Source organism: Vidua chalybeata, chromosome 3 (assembly GCF_026979565.1).
Source record: "Vidua chalybeata isolate OUT-0048 chromosome 3, bVidCha1 merged haplotype, whole genome shotgun sequence".
In the NCBI taxonomy this organism is placed as follows: domain Eukaryota; kingdom Metazoa; phylum Chordata; class Aves; order Passeriformes; family Viduidae; genus Vidua; species Vidua chalybeata.
In genome coordinates this window covers 90250768-90273543 of record NC_071532.1, presented here as the reverse complement: position 1 = coordinate 90273543, position 22776 = coordinate 90250768, and the positions used below count along the sequence as shown (strand labels likewise).

The window sequence follows — 22776 nt, the reverse complement described above, 5'->3', positions numbered from 1 at the left end:
TTCAATGGAGCTAATTGAAAATGTTTCCCTTCTAGATCTTGGCATTAGTTTTCGGTTGTATTCTAAGGCAATTCAAAGTATTCAATATCCTTAAAAGTTATTTGGAATTGTCTCTAAAGAAAATAGCTTTTAGTGGTATTTATTCTACACTTTCATGAAAGCAGGCTTGGTCTAAAAGTGCTCAGTGAGATGTGGACAAAGAATATGGTTTTTAAAAAGAGTAGGTTATGGACCTTGAGTAGCACTTGAGATCAAACATTAGAATGAAGTAAGGGTCTGTGTTTTTAAAAGTTATCCTTAGGAAATTAAGATAGGAAAACAAGAAGCTACATTGTATTTCTGTAGATAACCATCTTGGAAGAAAGTGTACCAATGTGTGGTGTCTCCCATATCTTGCTGTAGGCTGGTCATACTCCTCCTGTGGAGATTAGTTGCATTTCCTGTATACTTTAGTTCATGATAACAGAAAAACAATTTTACTAGTGCATACAGTATTTTAATACTGCTATCAGCTGAGTCCTGTTTCTGTAAGTCAGTTGAATACTAGCATACAAATGGATGAGCTCTCTCACCATTTGTTGCTTTTTAAGTCTAACTGTGGACTCTGGTTTCAATATGTAAAGCTTTGAATCACTGGAGGCATTCCAGAAAGCTGGTGGGAACTCAAAAGTTGGGATGAGTACTTGGGACACTGCACATAACTGCAGAGCTTTCTGTCTAATATCTTCACTGGACACACATTCACATGAAAAAGGAAAGATCGAATTGGTCTTGAAATCAATCCATTGGTTTTCACCCTGGTTTCAGTTTTTGTGTACTTGAAAGTGGAGTTTCAAGTCCATGGTTTCATGGGGAGGGGAGAGAGGTGTGGAGACCTCAAACTAATTCTGAGATCCACTTTCAGTGAGCAATTAACTTTTGTTGATGAAATGTGGTAATGCTAATGTAAGACACATAGAGTACTCTTAAATTAGAGCTGAAAATTTTTACTGTTTTCTTTTTAAAATGTGTGTACACATCAGGAGTAGAAATATAACTAAGAAAGTCCAACTCTGAAAATGTGGATGGCCTGCCTGTACTGAACAGCTCTTTGAGTTTCTGGCCTAGATGAAGAGAAGAGGATGGCAATCTTCTACACAGAGTTGTACTTAGCTACTATTATATGTTACTTCATCCCAATGAAGTTAGATAAATTATGTTTTGTTTAGTGTCTTTTTGTTATTTTGTGTTTAGATGAAAAATTCACTTCTATAGATTTTAATTATTTGGGCCTTTTTACTTGCCAAAGTAATTATTTTATTTCGTTCAGTTTTCCTGCAGACTTTCTGAAGTAATTCTGCATCTTACAATAATGTGGTAAATGGATGATATTTTAAATATCACTGCTCATCATATTTCTCCAGATTTTCTTTCTTTTTTTTTTTTAATGTCTATCATTCAAAAGTTAGAAGTGCAAAGCTATGGCTTTTTAAGGTAGAACATTACAATATTACTTGTATCTAGTTCATTTTCTTTGGCATTTAAAATAAAATCTCATGACCTTAAATACTTTGACAGAGGGTCCTAACTGTATTGCACAACATTAAAAATAGTTTAAGCACAGTGTGTTTTGTGAATTGGATGCAGGCAGCTTGCCAAGGTAACTATACTGTAACTACTTGGATTTAAATTCTGTTATGTTGATTTTAGCAAAGATTGTAAGTAATTGCAAGAATATGTGGTAATGTTTTTATAAAACAGATTCATTAAAAGGATGTGCTGAACTGGTGTTGCTGCATGTTTATCATGCACTGTAGTGTTCCTGAATAATAGATTATGGACTTTATTGATTTAGATACATACTCATATTGTACTTAAACTCTCAAGAGATCACTGAGAGCATGTGGAATAGGAGTGACTTATTCTACATTTGCACTTCACAGATTGTCACTGACGATCTTCATCACCAGAACTGGCCATGGATTAAAAAAAATTAGCAGTTAATAGTCATAGATACCTAACTTAATAATTTGTCTAGATGATTCAATTCTCACAATTTTCCCTTTTTCTTCCTCACAGTAATAGTTTGGTGAAGGGGAAGATGACTTGGGCAGGAAAGGAATGACAGTGTTTGTAGAATATGTTTGGGAATTTGGCTCAGCAAGAGTTGTGTTGAGTGTCATGTCCACACTAATATCATTGCTGACACAGCACGAGAATATTCAGTGCTTCATTTACAGAGTAAACATTTTGAAACATAACATAATTAGCTGTTTGATGTAACAGTTCACAAGCTAAGAAAACAATACCACCATGTTATGCTTCAAAATATTTACATGATCCATATAACATTTTGCATAGACAGTTACCACTCTTGCCAGTAAGGCATGGAACAATGGCTTCAGAAGGAGTGCTGATAAACAGTCTTTTATCTTTGCATTCAGAAAAGGAGATTACTAGCAAATATTAAGAAATCAAGATAGTGATTTATATGGAAATTTTCCACTCTTAAGAATGTTAGAGTGGTGTAGAAATGAGCATTATCTTATAGTGTTCACTAGGTATTTTCATAATGTTAGATCAAAGTATGTTTTACCCAGCAAGGGAGTTAAGTACAAAATCAGGACATAATATATAATCTTTTGAATTGATTTAGGAAGCAGAAAGGTATCAAAAGCAATAGCACAATACTTTGGTTTAGAAAAATTTCCTGTTCACCCACCAGGAACCAGTGGATTCACCAATGGATAGTTCTTTAAAAATGGACTGAAGAGTAAGCCAATGAAAAATAGGCTGGAAATGAAAAGCCAAAATTTTATTCTGATACTTCTCTTTGAGAAATAGACACACAGAAAAATAGTGAAAATTTTTACATAGCATGCTTTTTTTTTCTGGAAGCCCTTTCAGGTAAATGTGGAAGAGGTGTGTTCAGGTCAAGAAAAGACTTTGGGTTTGGGCTTATTTGTTTGCTTGTTTTAATTTTGAAAGTAATTGTGTATTAAAATTCTGGGAAGAGGTTTATACTTTTGGCCCCAGTGTGTTTTAATGTTCTTAAATATGCTCTAAGTGTAAGTGGTCAACTGAAGTAAACATGGATATGAAATACTGTTGTTAAGATGTGTGGAGTGATGTTAAACCTGATATTCTTGTGTCCTTGACATACCAACCTCTGTGGCTTGGCCTGGAAAAGTTAAAAGTTGATTTCTGTCAGTATGAGTTTGTCAGTAGCCAAGTCAATTGTAACAGATTGTTTGCAGGGAAGCACAGAAGATTTCCTCCTTGGTTTTGGTTCTCGGTGCTGTTTTTTCCCCACTGCTGCTAAGTTTTCTGCTGGGACAGTGAGTAGGTTAGGATTCAGTATGTTCACTAAATTGGTTTGTCCTTGGGAAGTAAAATGCTGGATGAGCATTAGGTGTGCTTAAATTTTTTTGTGATTATCTGCCAAATCTGTTTCTGATACAGAATTTCAGGAGGTGATGCTATGTGTGTTTAGTATTTCTCAGATAATTTGCTCTTTTTTTTCACCTCAATTGGACACACATACAAAGTAAAGAGAAGTGCTGTTTCATCACTCATGAGCCACATTAAAGCCATCACTACTTCTAGTGAGGAGTTGTAAAAAAAGGCCCTCTTACTGAGCAGCCTTCCTATTGTTAATGTCCTTTAGGATTTCTATTTCATCTTCTACATGTGTTCAGCAGAGCATAAGCAGTGAGTACACATGCACACTCTCTCAACTGAGAATTGAGATTGAAAATAAACCTCTTGTGATTTTGAATGGAGATGCTGACATTACTTGGTGTGATGTTCCTTTTGTGAATGTAGTCCAGTTTACTTTCAAACACTGTAGTTATTTTTTATTTTTTCCCCTCTAGGACTTGCTATATTAAAGCATGTACTAACTCCACGGGTGAAGGCAACTCATGTAGCCATTGACTCCATGAAAGACTATCTGGATGCAGTGTATGATGTGACTGTGGCTTATGAAGGTACTGTGGACCACAAAGGGCAAAGAAAACTGGCACCATCTATGACAGGTGAGTTGAGGCCTATGAGACATGCTGTAGCTGTATGCTTGTTTATATACAGAACTTCAGGTACTTTGAAATGGTCTGAGGATAATCTCTACAGCATTTCAGCCATTCTACAGCCCCTTGGTAGGGCATTGTTCTAGTCACTGGGCTTTTACAAGAGTTACCTGTGACACTCCTGCCCTCTGCTTCCCTATTCCAATTCTAAATACTAGTGCCCCTTGCAGTCAAAGGGAACTTGGAGACATAGGCAGCAGATTCCATTTACCTTCATGTTTCTTCTAGCACTGGGATTTGGCATCATCTTAAATTCTCTCTCTCTTCCTCTGCTATGCTACTTGTGTATATGTACACATGTACATCTAATTGCTGAAGTGCACATATTTTAAAGGTAACATGGGTAGCAGTAGTATTCTACTGACAGTTTTTCAAATTGCTGCACACAGCCAGTAATCTTACAGACACTGAAAAGCATTTTATGTAAGTGGGCTTTACTTGCTTTAGTATTTTAAACTACCTACAGGGCCTTAAGAAAATCAGATAGATTGGTTTTACATTCCTTGAGTATTCTAACCAGAAAACTTGTTCTGGAGTTTCTGCTGGGGAAAACTCAGGGAAAGAGAGCTTCAGGGATTGCTGTTTATTATGCTTGATGGTGGACTGATTATTTATTCTTAAGTAAATAATTTGCCTGCACTGTTACTGGAGTGCCATGTATCATCTTTCTTTCCATTTGTAGTTGCTGTGTTACTCAGCTGTATCTGTGCCTGACTGTTGCTGGTTGGCTCAAAGTGGCACTTTTGAGTTCTTTGCACTACTGATACCAAGTGGGAAAAAACAGCTACAGTAGTTCCACAGAGCTCTCCAGAGTTTTGGGTGAGGGATCAGTGTAGACTGAGGGACCTGCAGGGAACTTATCTAACTCTCTGCTCCTCAGCTCACCCAGTGTCACTGGGACTTGTTCCTTCTGCTGCTAAAAATAGTTTGTAGTGCAGCTGTTTCCATGTCACTTCATTAACAGGTGTAACTCCTTGAGTCACATGCACTGCTTCCCAGGTGCTAGTTGATTAGAAGTTCTGCAATTGTCTATTTTTACATTTTCACCCTGTTTAAAATTCTTTTAGGTAGGTGAGAAACAAAACTGTCAACACTGTATATTAACTCAACGCTTGTATTGTACTGTAACATCTTAGGATGGTTTTATTTTATGTACATTTTGTTCCTAATGGGCATTGTTCCTAATGTCAAAAATTCTTTTTATTATTTACAGTTATTTTATTTTTTTAAAATGTCTTCTAACCCTTTTATAGTACCTTTGGAGACTGAGCAGCCTCCTTCTTGTCCTATCACCCAACCCTAAGACCCCTTCAAAACAAATAGGATTGTTTCTCTTTCCCTGCAGCATATCTTGTTTCATGACTTAATTACTAAGCAGTTTCAGCCATTCTCATGCTGAACTTCTCACTGCCTAATGGTTAATTAAACTATTAAAATGTCATTACCTAATGATAAGATGGCAAATGTTCAAATTCCTTACAAGACCTCTTCACCTATTGAACCTTATGGTTTGCATGAAGCATGATATAATTATGAAAGGGGAACCAACAAGCTGAATTTCCCTGTTGGCTTTTTTTTTTTGTTGGTGTCAAGCAGGAATCAGATGCTTTGGGGTGGCCACTCCATATCCAGCCTTTTGGAGCCTCCATGGCAGCAGTCCAGGCATATCTTTCAGCCGGGTTTACTGTTAGGGCTGGGGTAATTACTGGTTTGGCCTTGGGGTAGAAATAAGGCAGTAATACAGAATGAAGTGCAGCCAACCAGCTGTTACCCCTTACAGAGCAGATAAATGATAGATCCGTGATAGATCAACATCGCGTTCCATGCTATTGTGGCAGTCAAATGTATTCCATATAATATAAATTATGTAGATTAAGAACACTTTATGAATTACAGTGTGGAACATAGTTGTCATTCTTTTAGGCTCTCCAGACACAAAGTGACAGACAAACAATTTCTGTTGTAAGAGATCTAGATCATTTCACCATTTGTTATGCAGAAGTCCAGCAACTGGTCTGTCAGGAGTATAACAAGTAATTAATTAGTCACACTTATGCATGTGACATTTTTTAGCATTATTTCTCTTTCACAGTGCTAAATTGAGTTATGCACACATGAAAAGGACATCTTATTTCATATTAACGTTTCATATTTGTGTCAGGGCCGGTTGAGAATTTTGTTTTTCATTCTCATCGGAATAAAATGGCAGTGCAATCCTGGTAATTTTTAAAAGATAAGGTTGACATGTCTTTTTCAATCCAGCAACACTGATGGAAATTTATTGCATGGAAAACAAACTTCTAATAAACACAACTTTACTTGAGGACTTTATTTCCCATACTATGACATTTCCCATGTGAATGAAATCTGAATTCCACACAGATACAGTGTTTCATGAAATGCATTTTGCTTTCAGTTCTATAAATCTCAATTCCTCGAAGAGCCTGTGCCATTTCATGAAAAACCCATATTTACCTGGGACATCATCAGCTCTTGGCTGTTGTCTTCAGTAGTAAACAAAACAGATTAAAAAGAACATTTTTGTGACTGTGAGGAGTACTAGCACACTTTGTCTGAGAAATTATGTTAGCAAAATGTGAATGGGAAAAAAATTCTGAAGAAAAGGTGAATTGTTTTTCAAATTTTGTAGTATGCAACTTTTAGTCTAAGTAGTCTTTCTTAGCAATTCAATTTTTGAATTTTTTTTTTCAGTCCACCAATGTTAAATATACTGTTGACTTGCTCAATAGGATTAAAACACAGCATAGTATACGTTTCACCATAAGAACAATGAATGCCAGATATACCTGATAGAACATGGTGTCATTTTAGAGCAAGCAAATTACTGTTGTATATACTTTCAAATGTGTTGAGCTTTTTGTCACTACTTTTGCATGTTAATATTTTTTTGGCACTTTTCAGTGGCAAGTTTGTTTTAGAAGACATCAGATTTGATTAGTCTTCGACAGTGACTAAGACTAGATTAGCTTTACGCAGGGATGTTGCTTTCTGCTGTTGCTTCACATCCAGTTGTAATCAATGGATGGAATTTTTTTCTTACCATTATTCATTCCCTTTATTACAAGTTTGGATCTTGGTACATTTCCAGTGGAAGTTTATCTGGCACATGGCAGCCTTTCCAAAAAATACCAATTTCCCACAGGTTTCTCCCCTCTCTCTACTCCTGAAGATGGCTTGTCCAGATCTTTAATGACAGAACATCGTGGTCCTGCCTGGGGAGGACCAGGCTGCCAGGCAGTATTTATTTGTGGTCGTTAGAATAAGATGCTTATAATCATATGGACACTGAGGCACAGCTGAAGGACATCTCAGGTACTGAAGTCTGGAAGAACTATTTAGAAGGGAAAAGGAGGAGGAGAAATATGTGCTGCATTTGTTAATACTGTTTTACTACACTGTCATCAAGTGAAAAGCAGAAATAAGTTTGGGAAGAAAGGATGAGAATGTAGTTTTCCCCCCTTCTGAGTAAATGTACTAAACATTCACATCCAGCTTTCTCTGGTGTTAAAAGGCAGGTCTCATGGGACATGGGAACTGTTATCATTCTTGCACCTGAAAGAGCATTATGTACACATCTACATCTTTATTATTCTGCCTGAAGGCTTTAGTGTAACCAGATGGTATTTATCTGGCCATTGTAGATGAAAGAGAGTGTGAAATAGCAGCATGTGACAATGATAAACACTGAATAAAAATAGCAAGTATATATAGACTCTGTCTTAAAGAAGTCAGAGGAATTCTTGAGAGTTATTGACTCTGCTGTATATCAGTTCCAGAACAAACACTTTGAAAGCCTGTGTATGTGAGTATTTCTGAAAATCTGTACATTACTTTGATCAGTATAACTTGAGAAGGTCAGACTGGCCTAACTTCCCTCGAGGAAAGTATGCTTTTCCAAAAGCTTGCACTCTTGTTAGGACCCAGTTAGACAGGGACTATAGAAAAGACAAGACTATAGAAAAGAAACTAGAGCAATAGTCTTTGTCTGGACTGTGGCCCAAATTTGTTCACATCCATTGTCTCTCAAGGTCCAAAGAAGGCTAACAAGCACATGGTTACAGGTGTAACCATCCATGAAAGAATTAAAAAGCTAAATTATTAAGCTGATAAACATTAACAGAAGTATGAAACAGTCCAAAGTAAGTTTTAGAGTTATGAAATTACTAATAACCTCTTCAGATCTCTGCTAGCTGTCATCTTCTATTGCATGAAAGAATATTGAAGAATAATGTCATTTGTTTTAGAGTAACCAAAGAAAGGATGTAGATTAGATCTCAGGCTCGACATTAGCCTGTGTAGGATGGCTTTTTAGCATGTACAGTAAGCTTTACATCAAAAACTTGTCATTCTGCATCTGTTCAAGCAGAGTTTAAGTAATAATTACCTTTCATATTCCAGTATGCAACATTTACATTGAGATGTTTGGAGGAATTTTGATAACAACACTAGTTGGCAACATAGTTCCGTGGGGGCTGGACTAGATGATCTCCAGAGGTCCCTTCAAACCCTAAGAATTCTGTGATTCTGTGATATTCTAGAAGACATTTTTCTTTTCAGGGAAAACCCTAGTTTTATTTTGTGCAAAATGAAACTCTTGATTTCGCCAGGTATTCCACAAGGTAAACTATCATTCAGTTTTAACTGAATGCATTTTCACTTGTCCTCCGTAGGACTAGAGCTGTCATTTTTAGACCCGCTATAATTCCCTATTAGAAGTAGTTTGAATAACATGAAAACCTGTCTATTAATTTGGGGATGGCACTTTTTAAATTTTGTACTGGCACTTTCAACACAGATGGGGGCATATAATATTCTGCAGATAAGGACAGTCTGGGTAAATGCAAAGTATTTTCATATTGTAAGAATTAAACATTGTACTTCTGGTCAAAACCCACATCACCAAAGAGCAGCATCAGTTTATGGGAGTGTATGAAAGCCTGGATGTAGTTCATCAGAGAAAATGAAGGTCAGTCTGAGCATGAGTAGCACCTCTGCTTCTTTATCCAACTGAAAACAAGGGCACAAAGATGTCAACTGTGTTTGGAATTCCTGTAGCTCAGTTTCTTGTCTCCACCATCAGCCAATCTTGGATGCCTAAGGAAGAATGCAAGATTCAGGCGACCCTAAATGTGTCTAACTTTTCCCAAATCACAGACACCTGTGGGCACTGTATCTGTGTGCTCACACCCCCTTGGTGGGGGTAAGGACCCTCTGCAACTCCTTCTGAGCCCCAGGCATGTGTTCCTCTGATTGTAAACCAGATTATTGTGTATCTCAGTTATTCCCAAGCAGCTCTTACTGAAGGTAAGCATCTGTAGTGCATCCTAGTGTAGCTTCCCTTTGGGAATCTGTGATTTGAAAACAAATGGTCATCAGGAAACCTCTGGTACACAAGAGGCTCTTGAAAGTATTTACACTGGAGATTCATAAAATTACCCTGGACCTCATGTACATGTGAGAGGAAGCATTCTACTCCCCAAGCAGCCATTTATTTACAAAGACTCAAGGAACTCCTGATCTTTATGCAAAAGTGTATCTAAACCCTGAGGATAACAAAAACAACTTTAACTTCTTCACACCATCAGGTTTGGCCAAAATATGTTGCTCTTCAAGAGTCTGTGTTTATTTTTGGGGTTTTATGCATAACAGTCCTTTTCTTCTACTCCATGGTGCTGTTCTCTGTATATCAAAACAGACTGTCTGAAAGAAAGGCAAAAACATCAATGCTAGCAGTACTGGCATAGTTCCTAACAGATCCTGGTTTTTTGCTATAGAGAACATAGTTTTGAACTGGTGTTCTCCTGGTCTACTCCTTGTATTTTTTGTTGCCATTTTTTCTTATTTGCATAGTTTGAATTTTTTTTTCACTTCTGAAACTTTAAAAATGTTCCAGGGAAGACACAGATATCTCCTGAATTTGCTCATTTTTAGTTACCAGTGGTGGGATACCCTTTAGAGGTAATCCACAGACCTAAACTGATCCAGGTTCTGTTCTTGGCAGCCTATTGATCAAAACTGTTATGCTTTTGTAGGAAACATCCTGCTAACTTGGCCAACATACAATACTCACATATTGTTACAGAGTAGTACAAAGGCCAGACTGCATCTGTTCGAATAACAGATTAAAGCCACTCAAAGATTGTTTCAGTGAGCTATAATGTGCAAGTACTGTGGGCCTTCATCAGAGACCATCTTGGAAGAGCAAGACACCTTACAATGACACTATGCTGCTCTCCATTGCTAATAAAAGTATAGCAAACTATAGATACCATTTTCTAAGATTCTTTAGATCTCAGCATCTTCAGGAAGATACAGGCAAATGATTATTTACCCTTGATTTTGCAAGATTTGTGGAGCTGTAGTTCTTATCTGCCATCTTCAGGATGTTTTTTTAATGTGTGTATATATATTTTTTTTTCTTTTTTTTTAAGCTATCATATCCTTCATTCTGCTTCCCTTCTCCAAACTGAAAATTTGGCCTTTTTCATGTCTTCTTTTTTGTAATGGAGGTACTTTTCCTCCTTAAATATTTTAGTTGGTCTTTTCTGTGGCCTTCTCTGAGTCCACTACATCCTCCTTCAGATGCAGAGACCAGAATACACACAGTATTTAAAGTGTGGATTCATAATCTTTGTCTACATGTAGCGTGACTCTCTTTGCCTTGTTCTTGATGTCCTTCCTCAAGCTGCCCAGTATTTGGGGGATTTGAGGCTGCTGCTGAGAGGATGGTTTTAGGGAAGGGTCAGATTGTAACCACCAGTTCTAAGCGCCATGTAATCAGGGTTTCAGTTATTTTTTTTCCCCATGTTTGTTTACATTGAAACTTGGCTGCCACATTTTTGCCCTGTTTGTTCAGCTTTGAGGGCTTTTTGAAGTTCAGCCAACATTTGACTACCCAAAAGAGCTCAGGGTCTTCTGAAAGAGATGTGAAAAACTGGAGCATTCACAGTTTGCTCCCTTCTTCAACTCATCAGTCATGAGACAGAGTAAAACCAGTCCTGGCATCGATCCTCAGAAGACCCCAGTGGCCAAGACTTTTCCATCCCTAAGGCCTTCCATTTGTATCCTCTCCTTTAAGCAGCTTTTGGTCTTTAAAACATCATCTCCTCTAATCCTGCAGCAGCTTAATTTTAATAGTCTTCAGTGTGGAACCCTGTCAGAGGCTTTATGAAAATTCAAAAATATCATGTCCAGTGAATCCCCTTTATCCACCTGGTCCTTGACACTGTTGTAGAAATCCAGCAAGTTGATGGGACAGGATTTCCCTTTACAGAATCCACACCAAATCTTTTTCAGCAGTCTGGGATTATCTGTGTGCTCAGTGATTTTTTTACAGACCTGTTCTCTTACCCAGTGATGTAAGACTCTGGTCCGTATTTCTGTATTTCCCAGCATCATCTCTAAAGTCCTCATTTGTAGAAGGGAAACTCCCCATTTTTCTGGCACAATGGCTGTTTGTGATGATAGGTTACACATCTTTATTTTTTAATTCCACATTTGAGAGCTTCTGGATGAATGCTGTCTGGTCTTGGTGACTTCCTGACATCTGACTTGTTTATTTTTATTTAGTCTAATATTTTCTGTCTGTTTACTTATTGATCTAATTCCTTTGAATGATCTGGTACAAAGAATGCAGTGGGTGTAGGAATCAAACATTTTCAACAAGAAAGAATGACATAAGCAGATATATGCGCTTCTCTTGCGTGGGCTTACACTTGACCATGAGCACTGCTCTTCACACTTTTGTCATCCAGCAATCCTACTAGTGGCTTATCAAGTTTACTTCTTTTAATATACTGAAAAAAGTTAAAATAAAGCACCCTTTCAATTTTTAAAGTTAATTTTTACTCCTCTTAAGTTCATGTTTACATTTGGCATGAGCAGTTTTGTGGTTTTTCCTTATTTGGATGAGCTTTCCATTCCTCAAAGAGGAGAAAAAGGTAGGAGTATCATGGTAGCCTCCTTGATTTTCCCATTAAAGTCATACAGCTGTTTTTCAGACCTACACAAACTTTTCCGTTTGGAGTGTTACACATGTTTTATGCGAGCTTCTATTACAAGTTTTTCTGGGTATTTGGTGATTTTTTTAATAGCTTCTAGGTTGCCTTCTTTTGGACTGTATATTTTAGGGTGTTTTGACACTTTGCCTTCCCTCCCATTGTGTACTTCCTTTAATTCATAGAATCATTAAAGTTGGAAAAAACTTCTAAGATTATTAAGTTCAAACTTCAACCAAACACCACCCACACCCACTAAACCTTATCACAAAGTGCCACATCTGCTTAATTTTTGAACACTTCCAGGAATTACAACTTTACCACTTCCCTGGGCAAGCCTGTTCCAATGCATGACCACTCTTTCAGTGAAGAAGGTTTTCCTAATATCCGTCCAGCCTGAACTTCCTGTGTTGTGGCTTGAGGCCATTTCCCTTGTCCTGTTACTAGTTGCCTGGGAGAAGAGGCCAACCCCAAAGAATTCTGCATTTCTGTGCTGGATTCTTTCTCTACAGCCCTGAAATTAATTGTACTGTGGTTGCAGAGCAAGACCACACCAGGTACAGCATCTTTTCTTGTGGGTTTTCTTACTTACTAGTTCTTTCAGGAAATATATTTTTTCCTACTCTGATGTTTTTGTCCAGTTGGTTGGGTTGTCTTGGTTTGGGTTTATTTGGGATTTTTCCCCCTGCTTATCTGCTGAGGTATCAATGCAGTTCAATAAAGGTAGCTGGAATCTCACACTCCTGCTGTCATTCCAGAACTTGCAGGTCTCAGTCTGGTTTCACAGTTTCTGGTCACTATTATTAAGCTTACTTGGAAGTAATTTTATTATTTATTGTATATATATTCTAGTAGAATCTGGATTTTCCATCCACAAGGACTTTATTGTGCTTTTGTCCCCTTATAATATAAAATATAATATATTATATTATATTATACTTTATATAGTCTTTCATGCACAGCACCCTACCCTCACTTGTACATCCTTTTCTGTCATTCCTGGTAGTCTGATTACATTGCCCACTCCTGCAAGCCCACCAGGATGTCTGTGTTACAGGAAGGAGGGATCTCTAGGTGCCAATAATTCTTGTAATGTCTTCAGATTTAGGCTACTCATGTTCGTACAGAGGTACTTCTGAATCTTGCCCTCCACAATGAATGGCTACATCCACCTCATGTTACATCCATCTGAACAAGTTGCTTTTTCTGACTTTCAGTCTTCCTCAACTGCCAGTTGAAGCAGTCTCTGATTTATCAGTTTTCGTGACCAGCATCTTGGCCTAATAATGATCCAGGTGCATCCCATTTCTCACTTCAAAACATCCCCCATCTCCTGAGCTGTATGCTCCTTACACTGTGCCCCATGTGCATGCATGGGGGCACTGATCTCTGTGTGCATATAAGTCCTTGCACAAGGTCCTTGCAGCATTCCTGAGAACTCTATTCCTCAAGTGCAGGCTTGTTTCCTGGCCGTGAGCTTCAGTCTGGGCTGCACAGCATCCCCTCCACACTTCCCTACATCCGCAGTACTCGCAGGTACTGGTGCTGCTCCTCCACTGCTGCCTGGGGCAACTCCTGTGACCAACCTCTGCTGGCCCAGGATGTTTGCTTTCCTGTCTAGTGCTGCTTTGCTCTACTACTGTTTTATTTTGTTAGAGCAAGTCGTGAAATAGTTTCCTGTCAGCTCAGCTTCGGATGATGGAAAGCATGAAGCTGAGAAAAAACACAGCACTTAAATTTATGTTTGTTTTGCTGTTTGATTGTTAATTTGGTGTACAAAGTAAATGGAAGTGGAGAGATGGGATTTCTTTCTTTGAAGAGGACATAGTTTACAAACTGCTTTGGTAGCTGAACGCTGAAGTCCAGACTAACGCAGGTTTAAGAAGTGGAGAAAGAATCTACAGTTCAGAGGAATGTCTCTGCTATCAGGGTTTTGCCTGTAAAACTATACAAACCACAACACACTGTGTTCTTTACTGAAGAGATGTATTTTTACACATTTGAAATGCTAGTTATTTGGAATAAATACACATTATTCAGATTTCACTTTCCTGTGATCTCACTATCAGTTTATCACAAACATTACTGAAATCTGTTAAAACAGGAGATATCTGGGGGCTCTCTAAGTGGACACAACTAAGTCAGGCCTCAGTTTGTCCGTTCTTAATTTTGAAGGACTTTGGAAACAATTACATTGCAGTAGAAGAGCCAGTGAAGGAGGCTGAAATCTGAGCTGCTTTATTGCTGTCATATTTAAAGTGCATATAAAAATAGACTTCATTAGTAATTGAAAACTGGAATATCTGTTCAAGTGTAACACTGCTGTCACAGCTTTCTTTAGGGACAAGGCAAATAATTTGGTGTGGTGGAATGAATTTATGTGGTTCATAAGGGGAAGGTAGCCTGAGGCCAGTTGTTTGTCCCTTCTCATTTACAGATATGTCCGTGTTTCGAAGCTTGCTTCTCCCTCAGTTTCCCTGGTAATGCTGGTAATTCCAAAGAGAATTAATTGACTTTTGAAGGTGAGGAGTTGAGAACTGGTAGAATTTTGCGGGAGCCCCAAATATTGGTTTGCAATTAAAAATTCTATGGATTCAATTCCTTTCCTGGAGTCTTTTGCACCTCATTTGATAATCCCAGTGCTGCAGTGATTCCCCCTCCTGAAGTCCTGTGTTTAGTGTGAATCCTGTCCCACTGAAGGAGGGATACAGTGTCACAGCTCAATAACAAAAAACGCTTAATCCACTTTATTTTAATTTTCAATTCCTTCCTTCTGCTGTGCTTGGTCACTAGAAGCATTATAAACATTCTGTGCTTGTATCTGTTAGTTAGCCAGATAGAAAGTTTTATTGGGAAATTATGTCCCACACAAAAGTCTGTCCATTTGGCTCCCCCACAAGTTGTTAGTGTTCATTTAACCCAAATTGTAGAGGGTTCCTGACTAATGCTATCCCCAACATAATGTTTGCTTGTAATGCATGATTTGCATTTCTGTTTTGTCTCTTGAAGGAAAGTTCAGACTTGCTTGTTCCTGCTGTTAATTATAACAAATTCTGGCAAGTTTAGGAATCTGAAAAGCCTGTCAGATGTTGGCCTTAAGGGCTAGTGTCCCTGAAGTTGGATGTAATTTGTGCATAATAAATTGCTTCAATAAGATTTTGTTTCTTAGCTTAATTACATAAGTCTTTTGGGAGTTAAGCTAATGTGAAATTAAGGGTCATGGGACCACCACAAGCCTTTGGAGGTTATAGTGATAAAATCCAGCTGTTTCTTCTCACAATCAACCTCCAATATGTTGTCCTTATCCATATGGGGTTCTTACGTGATTGCTGTAACTCTGTAGACTGGGGAAGGAAAGTTTGGTTAGTTGCATTAAACACTGACATGAATTGGATAATTAAATACTAGTCAGATTACCTGCCTTGGCTGACTGCATGCATTACAGTATCATCTGCTGATGTCCTGAATACCCAGGCTTTGGATAAAAGGGCTTCGAATCAATGTGTGGGAATCATGACCTTCCCCAGGGTAGCACCTGAAGTAGCAGATCATATAGCCCTGAGTGAGGCTGAACTAAGTCAAACTCAAAAGGGAGGGTGAGGTTGTTGGAAAAAGTAGTGGGATTCACAAAGGTGGCAAATAATGGCAAAGTTTAGGACCTTCACATATGGGGATTCAATTTAGAGTGTTTGAAGAAGACCAGGGTGGGAAGTGGTAAGAATCAGCTTGCTTGGAACTTGGGCCTAAGGTGGAAAGCCAGGAGCAACACTCAGATATTTGAGGAGGGGGATTTTGTTGTCTAAGTAGAATTGTAGAATTGCTACACTTCAGCTTTGCTGGGGGAAGATGTTTCTTTTTAAATACTTATATCTTGAGTTTTGATTGGTTTATCGTTTTCCTTAATAATTTATAATTGAGTTATAAGTAAAAACGGTAAGAACTTATTTTTTCCTATGCAGAACTGCCCATGTGCTATGAAGCAAAGGAAACACTATACAATGCACAAAATGTTTTAAGTATCTTTTAAAGCTGGATCTTCAGCTCTAATTGAATATGCATACCATAGATGCTTTTTATAGGAGCCTAGTGCAGAAAAAGACCAGATCATCTGGCTTCCAGGCATTTGTTTTCTAGATACAGTTTTGCATATTGTTAGAATGTTCCACTTAATAGGTAATGCCACTCAAAAGAGGATTTGTACATCATGAACATTATAAGCATTTAAGATATGGATAATACAATACATCTGTCATTTTAAGATATTAATAGAACACTTTTAGGTGCTCATATAGTCACTGACCTTCATGAAGTAGCCTGGATAGTATCCTTAGAGAAGCAGCCCTGCAAAATCCTTTCTTCACATTTAATCAAAAGAAAAAAAATTCTTTTAGATAACATCTATTTCATTGTGGTTAGTAAAAGTGTTGCACATAACTCTGAAGAAAATGTCTACATGTACCATCATTCTGGTCTCCGAGTCCTTAACTTGCCATCTTACATACTTAACTGCCATGTAATAGCTAGGAGAAGGTTCTACCAGAAACCTCTTGGCAACAGCTGTGTTTGCTGCTCCATGGCCAGGGGATGGACTGGTGCCTGGATGGAGCCCTCATCCAGCTCTCCAGCTGATGGTGTGGGGCCATGTTTCTCTCTTTACACTGTGGTTCACTGAAGGGCTCTGTGCACTATGTCTGGACAGAACCACACACAGCACCTTAGATTTCTGCATCCAAGCACCTCAAGACCTTAGGGATCACTTTATCTCTTCTCCTTCCCTCCCCCTCTGCAAGCACACACACACATTTGCATGAACAAGCTTTTAAAATTCCTTAAGGCAATTTCTAGTATGTGATAAGGACTGTTTTTACAGCTAAGTCCTTACAAATCAATAATCCTGTAAAGATGAAAAACAAATGGGGGATATCTGCTTTGGCAGACAACAGTAAAGATGTGCATGCTGTAACAATTTATTTGCACATTCATTCCTCCAGATACCCCTTACAGTTACGGGTCAAAGTCTTCTGTGCATCTGCACTGCTGTCCGGAAAATGTCAACAACCTAAAGGGACCACCCAGTCTGTGTTACATTTGTTGCCTGTATCTATTGTAGGAAGGCACTTCAGGTCCCTTTTCAAAATAGCATGACTATCCAAATTTCTGAGGACTTGTATCCTCACATCATGCAAATCTCTGTCCAGGGATACTATGGTTACTGCCATACCCCTTGCTACTGATAAATGCAAATGGTTACCAATACACACTGCACAGGATTTCACACTTACACCATTCAATACATTATAGTAATCATGCGCAGTATTCTTACCACTTGTTAGTTGTAAGAAATCCCACAGTGCCATTTGAGTAATGGAGTTTTGTTTGTCCTTAATGCTTGCTTGGTAAGCTTGTCTAGGGACAAATTGAGGAAATAGTGGGGGGCAGGGGTGAGGCGGTTTGCAGCAGGGCTGTCTCAAGCTCTGTGAGACAGAAGAAAAATGAAGGGATACAAAATGAAAAGCAGCATTTTGTTCTGAGTCTTTTTCCCTATTACACTTTTTAATTATAGGTTATTGCTTAAACTGAAGCATACTTTCTCCTGGAGATGCTTTGGAAAATCAATATAATTCCAATTTTGTCATCCAGCAGCAAACAAAATTTCGATTTTAAAAAGGACAAGCAAGGAGGATTACTAATTTTAAACAAAATTTCAGGATGGATAACTTTATGACATCAAAGTTACTTCATCCAACACTATTGAGTGAGCAAATTGCTTCTGAGGTAGAGGGTAATATTTTCAAGCACAGCCTTTTACAGTTAGCAAGGTGCAGTTTTGGACAGTTCTTCCATGTTGTACATGATAGTGGTCCACCATTTCAAGTGTGTAGGCCAGATGGTTTCTAAGTTCAGTGAAGTGCTCAGGATCTGAACATAAGGAGGGAATGTTTCTGAGCACTGAAGTTAGGCTTCCAAGGCACTTACAGTCAGATTTTTTTGGTGTATTCATAACTCAGTGTTTTTGTAACTCAATCTCGTTGTTCTGCTCTCTTCTTAGAGTTTCTTTGTAAGGAATGCCCAAGAGTTCATATTTTCATTGACCGAATTGATCTGAAGGACATTCCAGAAGAGCAGATGTATATGAGAAGGTGGCTTCATGAACGTTTCGAAATAAAGGATAAGTGAGTAGAAATATGTAGAACCTTCTGTTTCAAGAGTCTGTCTTATTGCTTTTATATTAATAAATATACCCAGGATTTCTGTGTTACGAGTAGTGCCCGCTGTAGGGCTCTCTGAAGAGGAGTGATGTTGGTACTCCTATTAATATAATATAATACAATACAATATAATATAACCTTGTGGTTAAGCCTTTTGCTCAGGAGGTTGGGATTCCTCGGGTTTTGACCTTCTTTAGTTTGAAGAAGTGTGAGTCCATATTCCAGGCAAGATTCATTCATCTGAATACTCTCCATTCATCTTCTTGTAGTAAAGTCCTGTGCAGGAATGTAAGATGCCTGTGGTAGGCAAGCAAGAAAAAGCAGTGTGATTCTGCCCTTGTAATCAGTGTTAAGTTGGAGTGATAGAGGGGTAGGTTTTGATCTAATCTCTTCTGCCAAAATTGTTTACAAATCTTTCATCCAGACAGCGACTGGATAAAAACACAGTTAACCTCAAAATTCCTACCTTCACTGGGGAAACAAGGTGAAGTGGAGGTTTCATTTGTCCATTTTTGAATTGTGGCAGAAGTAAAGTGCCTGGCTTCCTCCAGCATCTCCAGATAAGGTCACTAGTGAGTATATGTAGCAGATCCTGGAGGGACCTTGTTCTCCAGAAGGACTTTGTGCCTAAATGTAGGATTTAAGTATTGTTTGTGAGATGATTGTTTAATTTGCCAGATCTGAAGTCCTGCTTAAGGGAGCTGAATCTGTTTACTTTCTAAGTCCTTGAATACTTTGAGTGAGACAGAAATTGTCCAGGTTCTTCAGTTCTGTTGTGCTTTAATATTGTTCTGCCAGTCTCACACTTCATGGAAGTAAAAAATGTATTCATTTCTCCTGAAAACTTTGAATTCATGTAGAAGTTAACATGACTATCTGTAAACATGGCACTGTTACTAAAGTGTCTTAGACATTTAGGATCACTACTTTTGAAAAATATAAAGTCTGAATTTAATTTAAATAGGTAAGGAGCTGATACATAAAAAAAAGGCTGCCCAGTGTTTGTCCCTTTAGTTATCTAGTGAAAGTGAATAAAACTGAATCATCCATGTGTCATTGTAAGCTCCTGTTCACTGGAACATCTTGCTTGGGACTGAAGAAGATATTTAGAGATAGTTAAAACAAAACCTCAGAATTTCCAGACACATTTATTACTGTTTTGAAAAACTGGGAGGAAAAAAGTTACTATTAAGCCAGTGATGTAGTATTTTACTCTTGCATGTTTAGCTTCCAAGATATTCAATGTATTGGGTGTCCTTGTTATTTATTAATTTATTTTATGAAGATACTTCTTCCTCCTCCTTTGGTGCTCAGTATATTGTTTTGTCATGCAATATTGTACAGTGCTCTGGGCTTTTCTGCTAGATGCTGAATAAAATCAATTCTTGTCAACTTTTATATTCACTGTTGCAGTTGGTCCACAAGGAAAATATGGCCTTAATGCTTACAAGGATTCAGGCTGAGTATTTTGACATGCATCATATTTGTAAAGTGTACTCATTGTTTGAACGTGTTACAGAGGAGCTGCTACGTATTATGAGATCATTTACTAAAAATGTTTGCTTAGAAGCAGTTACTGGATGAAAGTAAGTTTGCTTAAAATGTCTTACTGTCTGACTTTGACCATCTCCTTTTTCTCTGCTTATAGGTTACTAATAGAATTTTATGATGCAAAGGATTCTAAAAGAAGAAATAAGTTCCCTGGGAAAAGTGTTCATTCCAAACTAAGCCTCAAGAAAACTTTGCCATCTTTGCTGTTTTTAGGTGGCCTGACTGCTAGTATGCTTCTGACAGAATCTGGAAGGAAACTATATGTAAAAACATGGATATATGGAACTTTAATTGGCTGCCTGTGGGTTAGCATTAAACCATAAGCAGATGTTAATCTCCAATCAGTGAAATGTGCAGTCTTTTCTTGCACATTGCACCAAATTTTTTCCTGACTTTATAGAAAAAAAGTGTAAATAAAGCCTTATTGATCAAATATTGGAAATAATAGATTTTGTGACTTAAGCCTCTGTGTGGTTGGTCTGGGGAAAATAAATATAGATTTTCAAATTTGCTACTGATTTTTGCTGGAATAATGACAGATAAACCAAGTCATATGATAAATTGCTTTCCCCATGAACTAACATCTATCTCTTTCTGCAGATTTGAAGAAGTATGAGTTATGCATAAGGGTGTCTTATGTGGACCTGTGAATGTATTTACAGAGATTAATTTAGGTTATATATTTATTCTTCTGATATTCATGTTGAATTTTTGTTACTCTTTGGTGCATTACAGCAGCTCAGTTGCATCTATCCCAGCTGTATCGCAACTAAATTCAAAACTTTGCTTTTTTTTTAAATTTTGCTCTTCAGTTTTCACTAAATACTGTGTTCTTTAAAAGGGTCTGTGTAAGCTGGCAAATCATGAGATGTTACCAGAAGCAGAATAAAATGTTCCTGAGAACTATTGTTCATGGGGAAGAAGCTCTGTTTATCTAGTGCATGATTTTTTATTATATTGCAGTATTAGGTGATTATTTTACATATGCAAAACATTAAATTGTACCGAGGAAACAGCTTATTTTGCGCATCTCACATTTGTGCATAAAAGGAATGTGTGCAGTGTAAGGAAATGTGAAGTCTTTGTTTCTGTCCAGAACCCCTGTAGCCTCCCTTGTGTCTGCATTACCCCTCACACCACGAGTGTTCAGCTGAGCTCACACTCCTCCATGTGTACGTGCCATAAGCAGAAGTTTCCTGTTACCTCACGATTTTCTGGAAGCAAACCTTGTTGTTTGAGAAGTGCACAGAATCACTGTAATGAGGAACCTTCAGGTGTTCCTGGGAAATCTGGAGCGTGTGCCTTTCCCACTAACCTGATTTAGCCTGGTGTTTCATAGGCTGGCAGTCATCTCTGTGCTGTAGTATCCCACTAGATTCTGAGTCATTCAAGGCCATGCAGACTGCACTTAGGCTGAAGTTATGGGGTTGATATATATGGTTTGCACAGTAGATAATAGTCAATGAAATGCATATCCTATCAGTATTTCACCTGCTTGAAAATATACTATAAAAAGCAAAATCAACAAACCCTATGAAAGTCTGTGATTCCCAAGGCTGGTATCTTTGTTGGGGAAAGCCATTTCCTGATTCAAGGGAACAGTCTATATGTACAGCAATGGAGTAGGAAAGAAGATGTATTTTATCTTCTTCCATTAGGGAATTGGACTCCCTGTATCAAAAGTTAAAAACTAGAGAATATTTTTATATCACACTTGCAAGCTTTAAATGTGCATCTCTTTCTAGCTTCAGTACAATTTGTCTTGCTTTAGGGTCCATTGTGAGTTAAACATCTCTTAAAATTATATCTCAGTTTTTCAGATTCCACCATTGCCAGTTAATTAAAGGTTTTACCTTGTGGGGTTGTTTTTGGGTTTTTTTTTTTTTTTTCAACAGAGTGTTACAGAGGAATTACAATTCCACCTTAAAATCATTCAGTACAACTTTCAGTTTGCAGTTCTGTGTCCTTCCATAATGGATTTTGTCACTGGAGTTATTTATATCGGTGATTGATTCAGGATATGTTGATGAACCATTTTAAAAACAATGTCTGGGAACAATGTTGAAAAACAGTATTGTTACGAGGCTGTGAAACAAAAAAAAAAAAAAAGCCATTTTATGTAACAGTCAAATGTGCTTACATGTAGCTCTTCCTATTCTCAGCTGACTGTTACAAGTGGGTATAACGGGAAGGCAACGTTCCTATGTTGGTGTGAGTTTTTTCAGTCATGGAATGAAATTTTATTCTGACACGGCTAAATTTCTTTGTAACAGCTAAGAATAACATTTAATTATACATCAAAAATAAATGCAAAATGCTTAATTCATTCGTAGGAAAATAACTGCTATTTTGGAGAGCCTAATTACATGAAATATTGGATCTCTCTTGCTGCTTAAGTACCAGGAATATAATTGACACAGTGCAGCAAACAAACATGATGTTTATTTTGAACCTTATTCTCTATGTTAATCATTTTTTTTCTTGCCATTAATTTATAAAGTTTTGAAACTGTAATTTGCTGATGTATTTGGCATTGGGAGTATCACATGCTATTTCTAAATATGCACTGATATTAACTTGAAATATTTCTTCATTAAAATAAGAAGAGCCAATGCTCATTCAACTTTTCTGTCCTGTCTGCTTGTTCAATTTTTTCTGCACTTTCATGTTTATAATTTGGAGCTGTTCAAACAAAGGCTGCAAGTGTGGTTTTAAGTCCCCTATGGAAGGACTTGTGTAAGAAGCAGTCAACTGAAGGAAAACAATTTTGTCTTTTTTTCTCATGCAGCCAGAAATGTGTTGGAATTGATCTGTGCTTGTTCCAATGCAACACACCACCAGATCAGTCGAATGGCAATAACTTTTCACCCTTGAGCACCTGCACCATTTGCTGCTCATTAATGATGTTCATTAGTGTGTAGGACCATGCTT

General features: G+C 37.7%; 1 protein-coding gene and 1 long non-coding RNA gene across 2 annotated transcripts in view; one reads left to right on the top strand and one right to left on the bottom strand.

Moving 5' to 3' along the window:
- The window catches only part of AGPAT5 (1-acylglycerol-3-phosphate O-acyltransferase 5), a 56095-nt gene extending 33623 nt beyond the window's left edge, over positions 1-22472 (top strand). The window contains exons 6-8 of the mRNA XM_053939008.1: positions 3855-4016; positions 18135-18258; positions 19943-22472. Of these exons, the coding sequence (XP_053794983.1) occupies positions 3855-4016; positions 18135-18258; positions 19943-20168 (512 nt within the window). The 3' untranslated portion in view covers positions 20169-22472. The remainder of the gene's footprint in view (positions 1-3854; positions 4017-18134; positions 18259-19942) is intronic.
- On the bottom strand, positions 9740-16481 carry LOC128786044 (uncharacterized). The gene is made up of 3 exons (XR_008430155.1): positions 16386-16481; positions 15503-15620; positions 9740-9788 (listed from the first exon to the last, which is right to left on the bottom strand). It is a non-coding gene; the product is annotated as an uncharacterized LOC128786044 (long non-coding RNA).
- Positions 22473-22776: the final 304 nt, after the last annotated feature.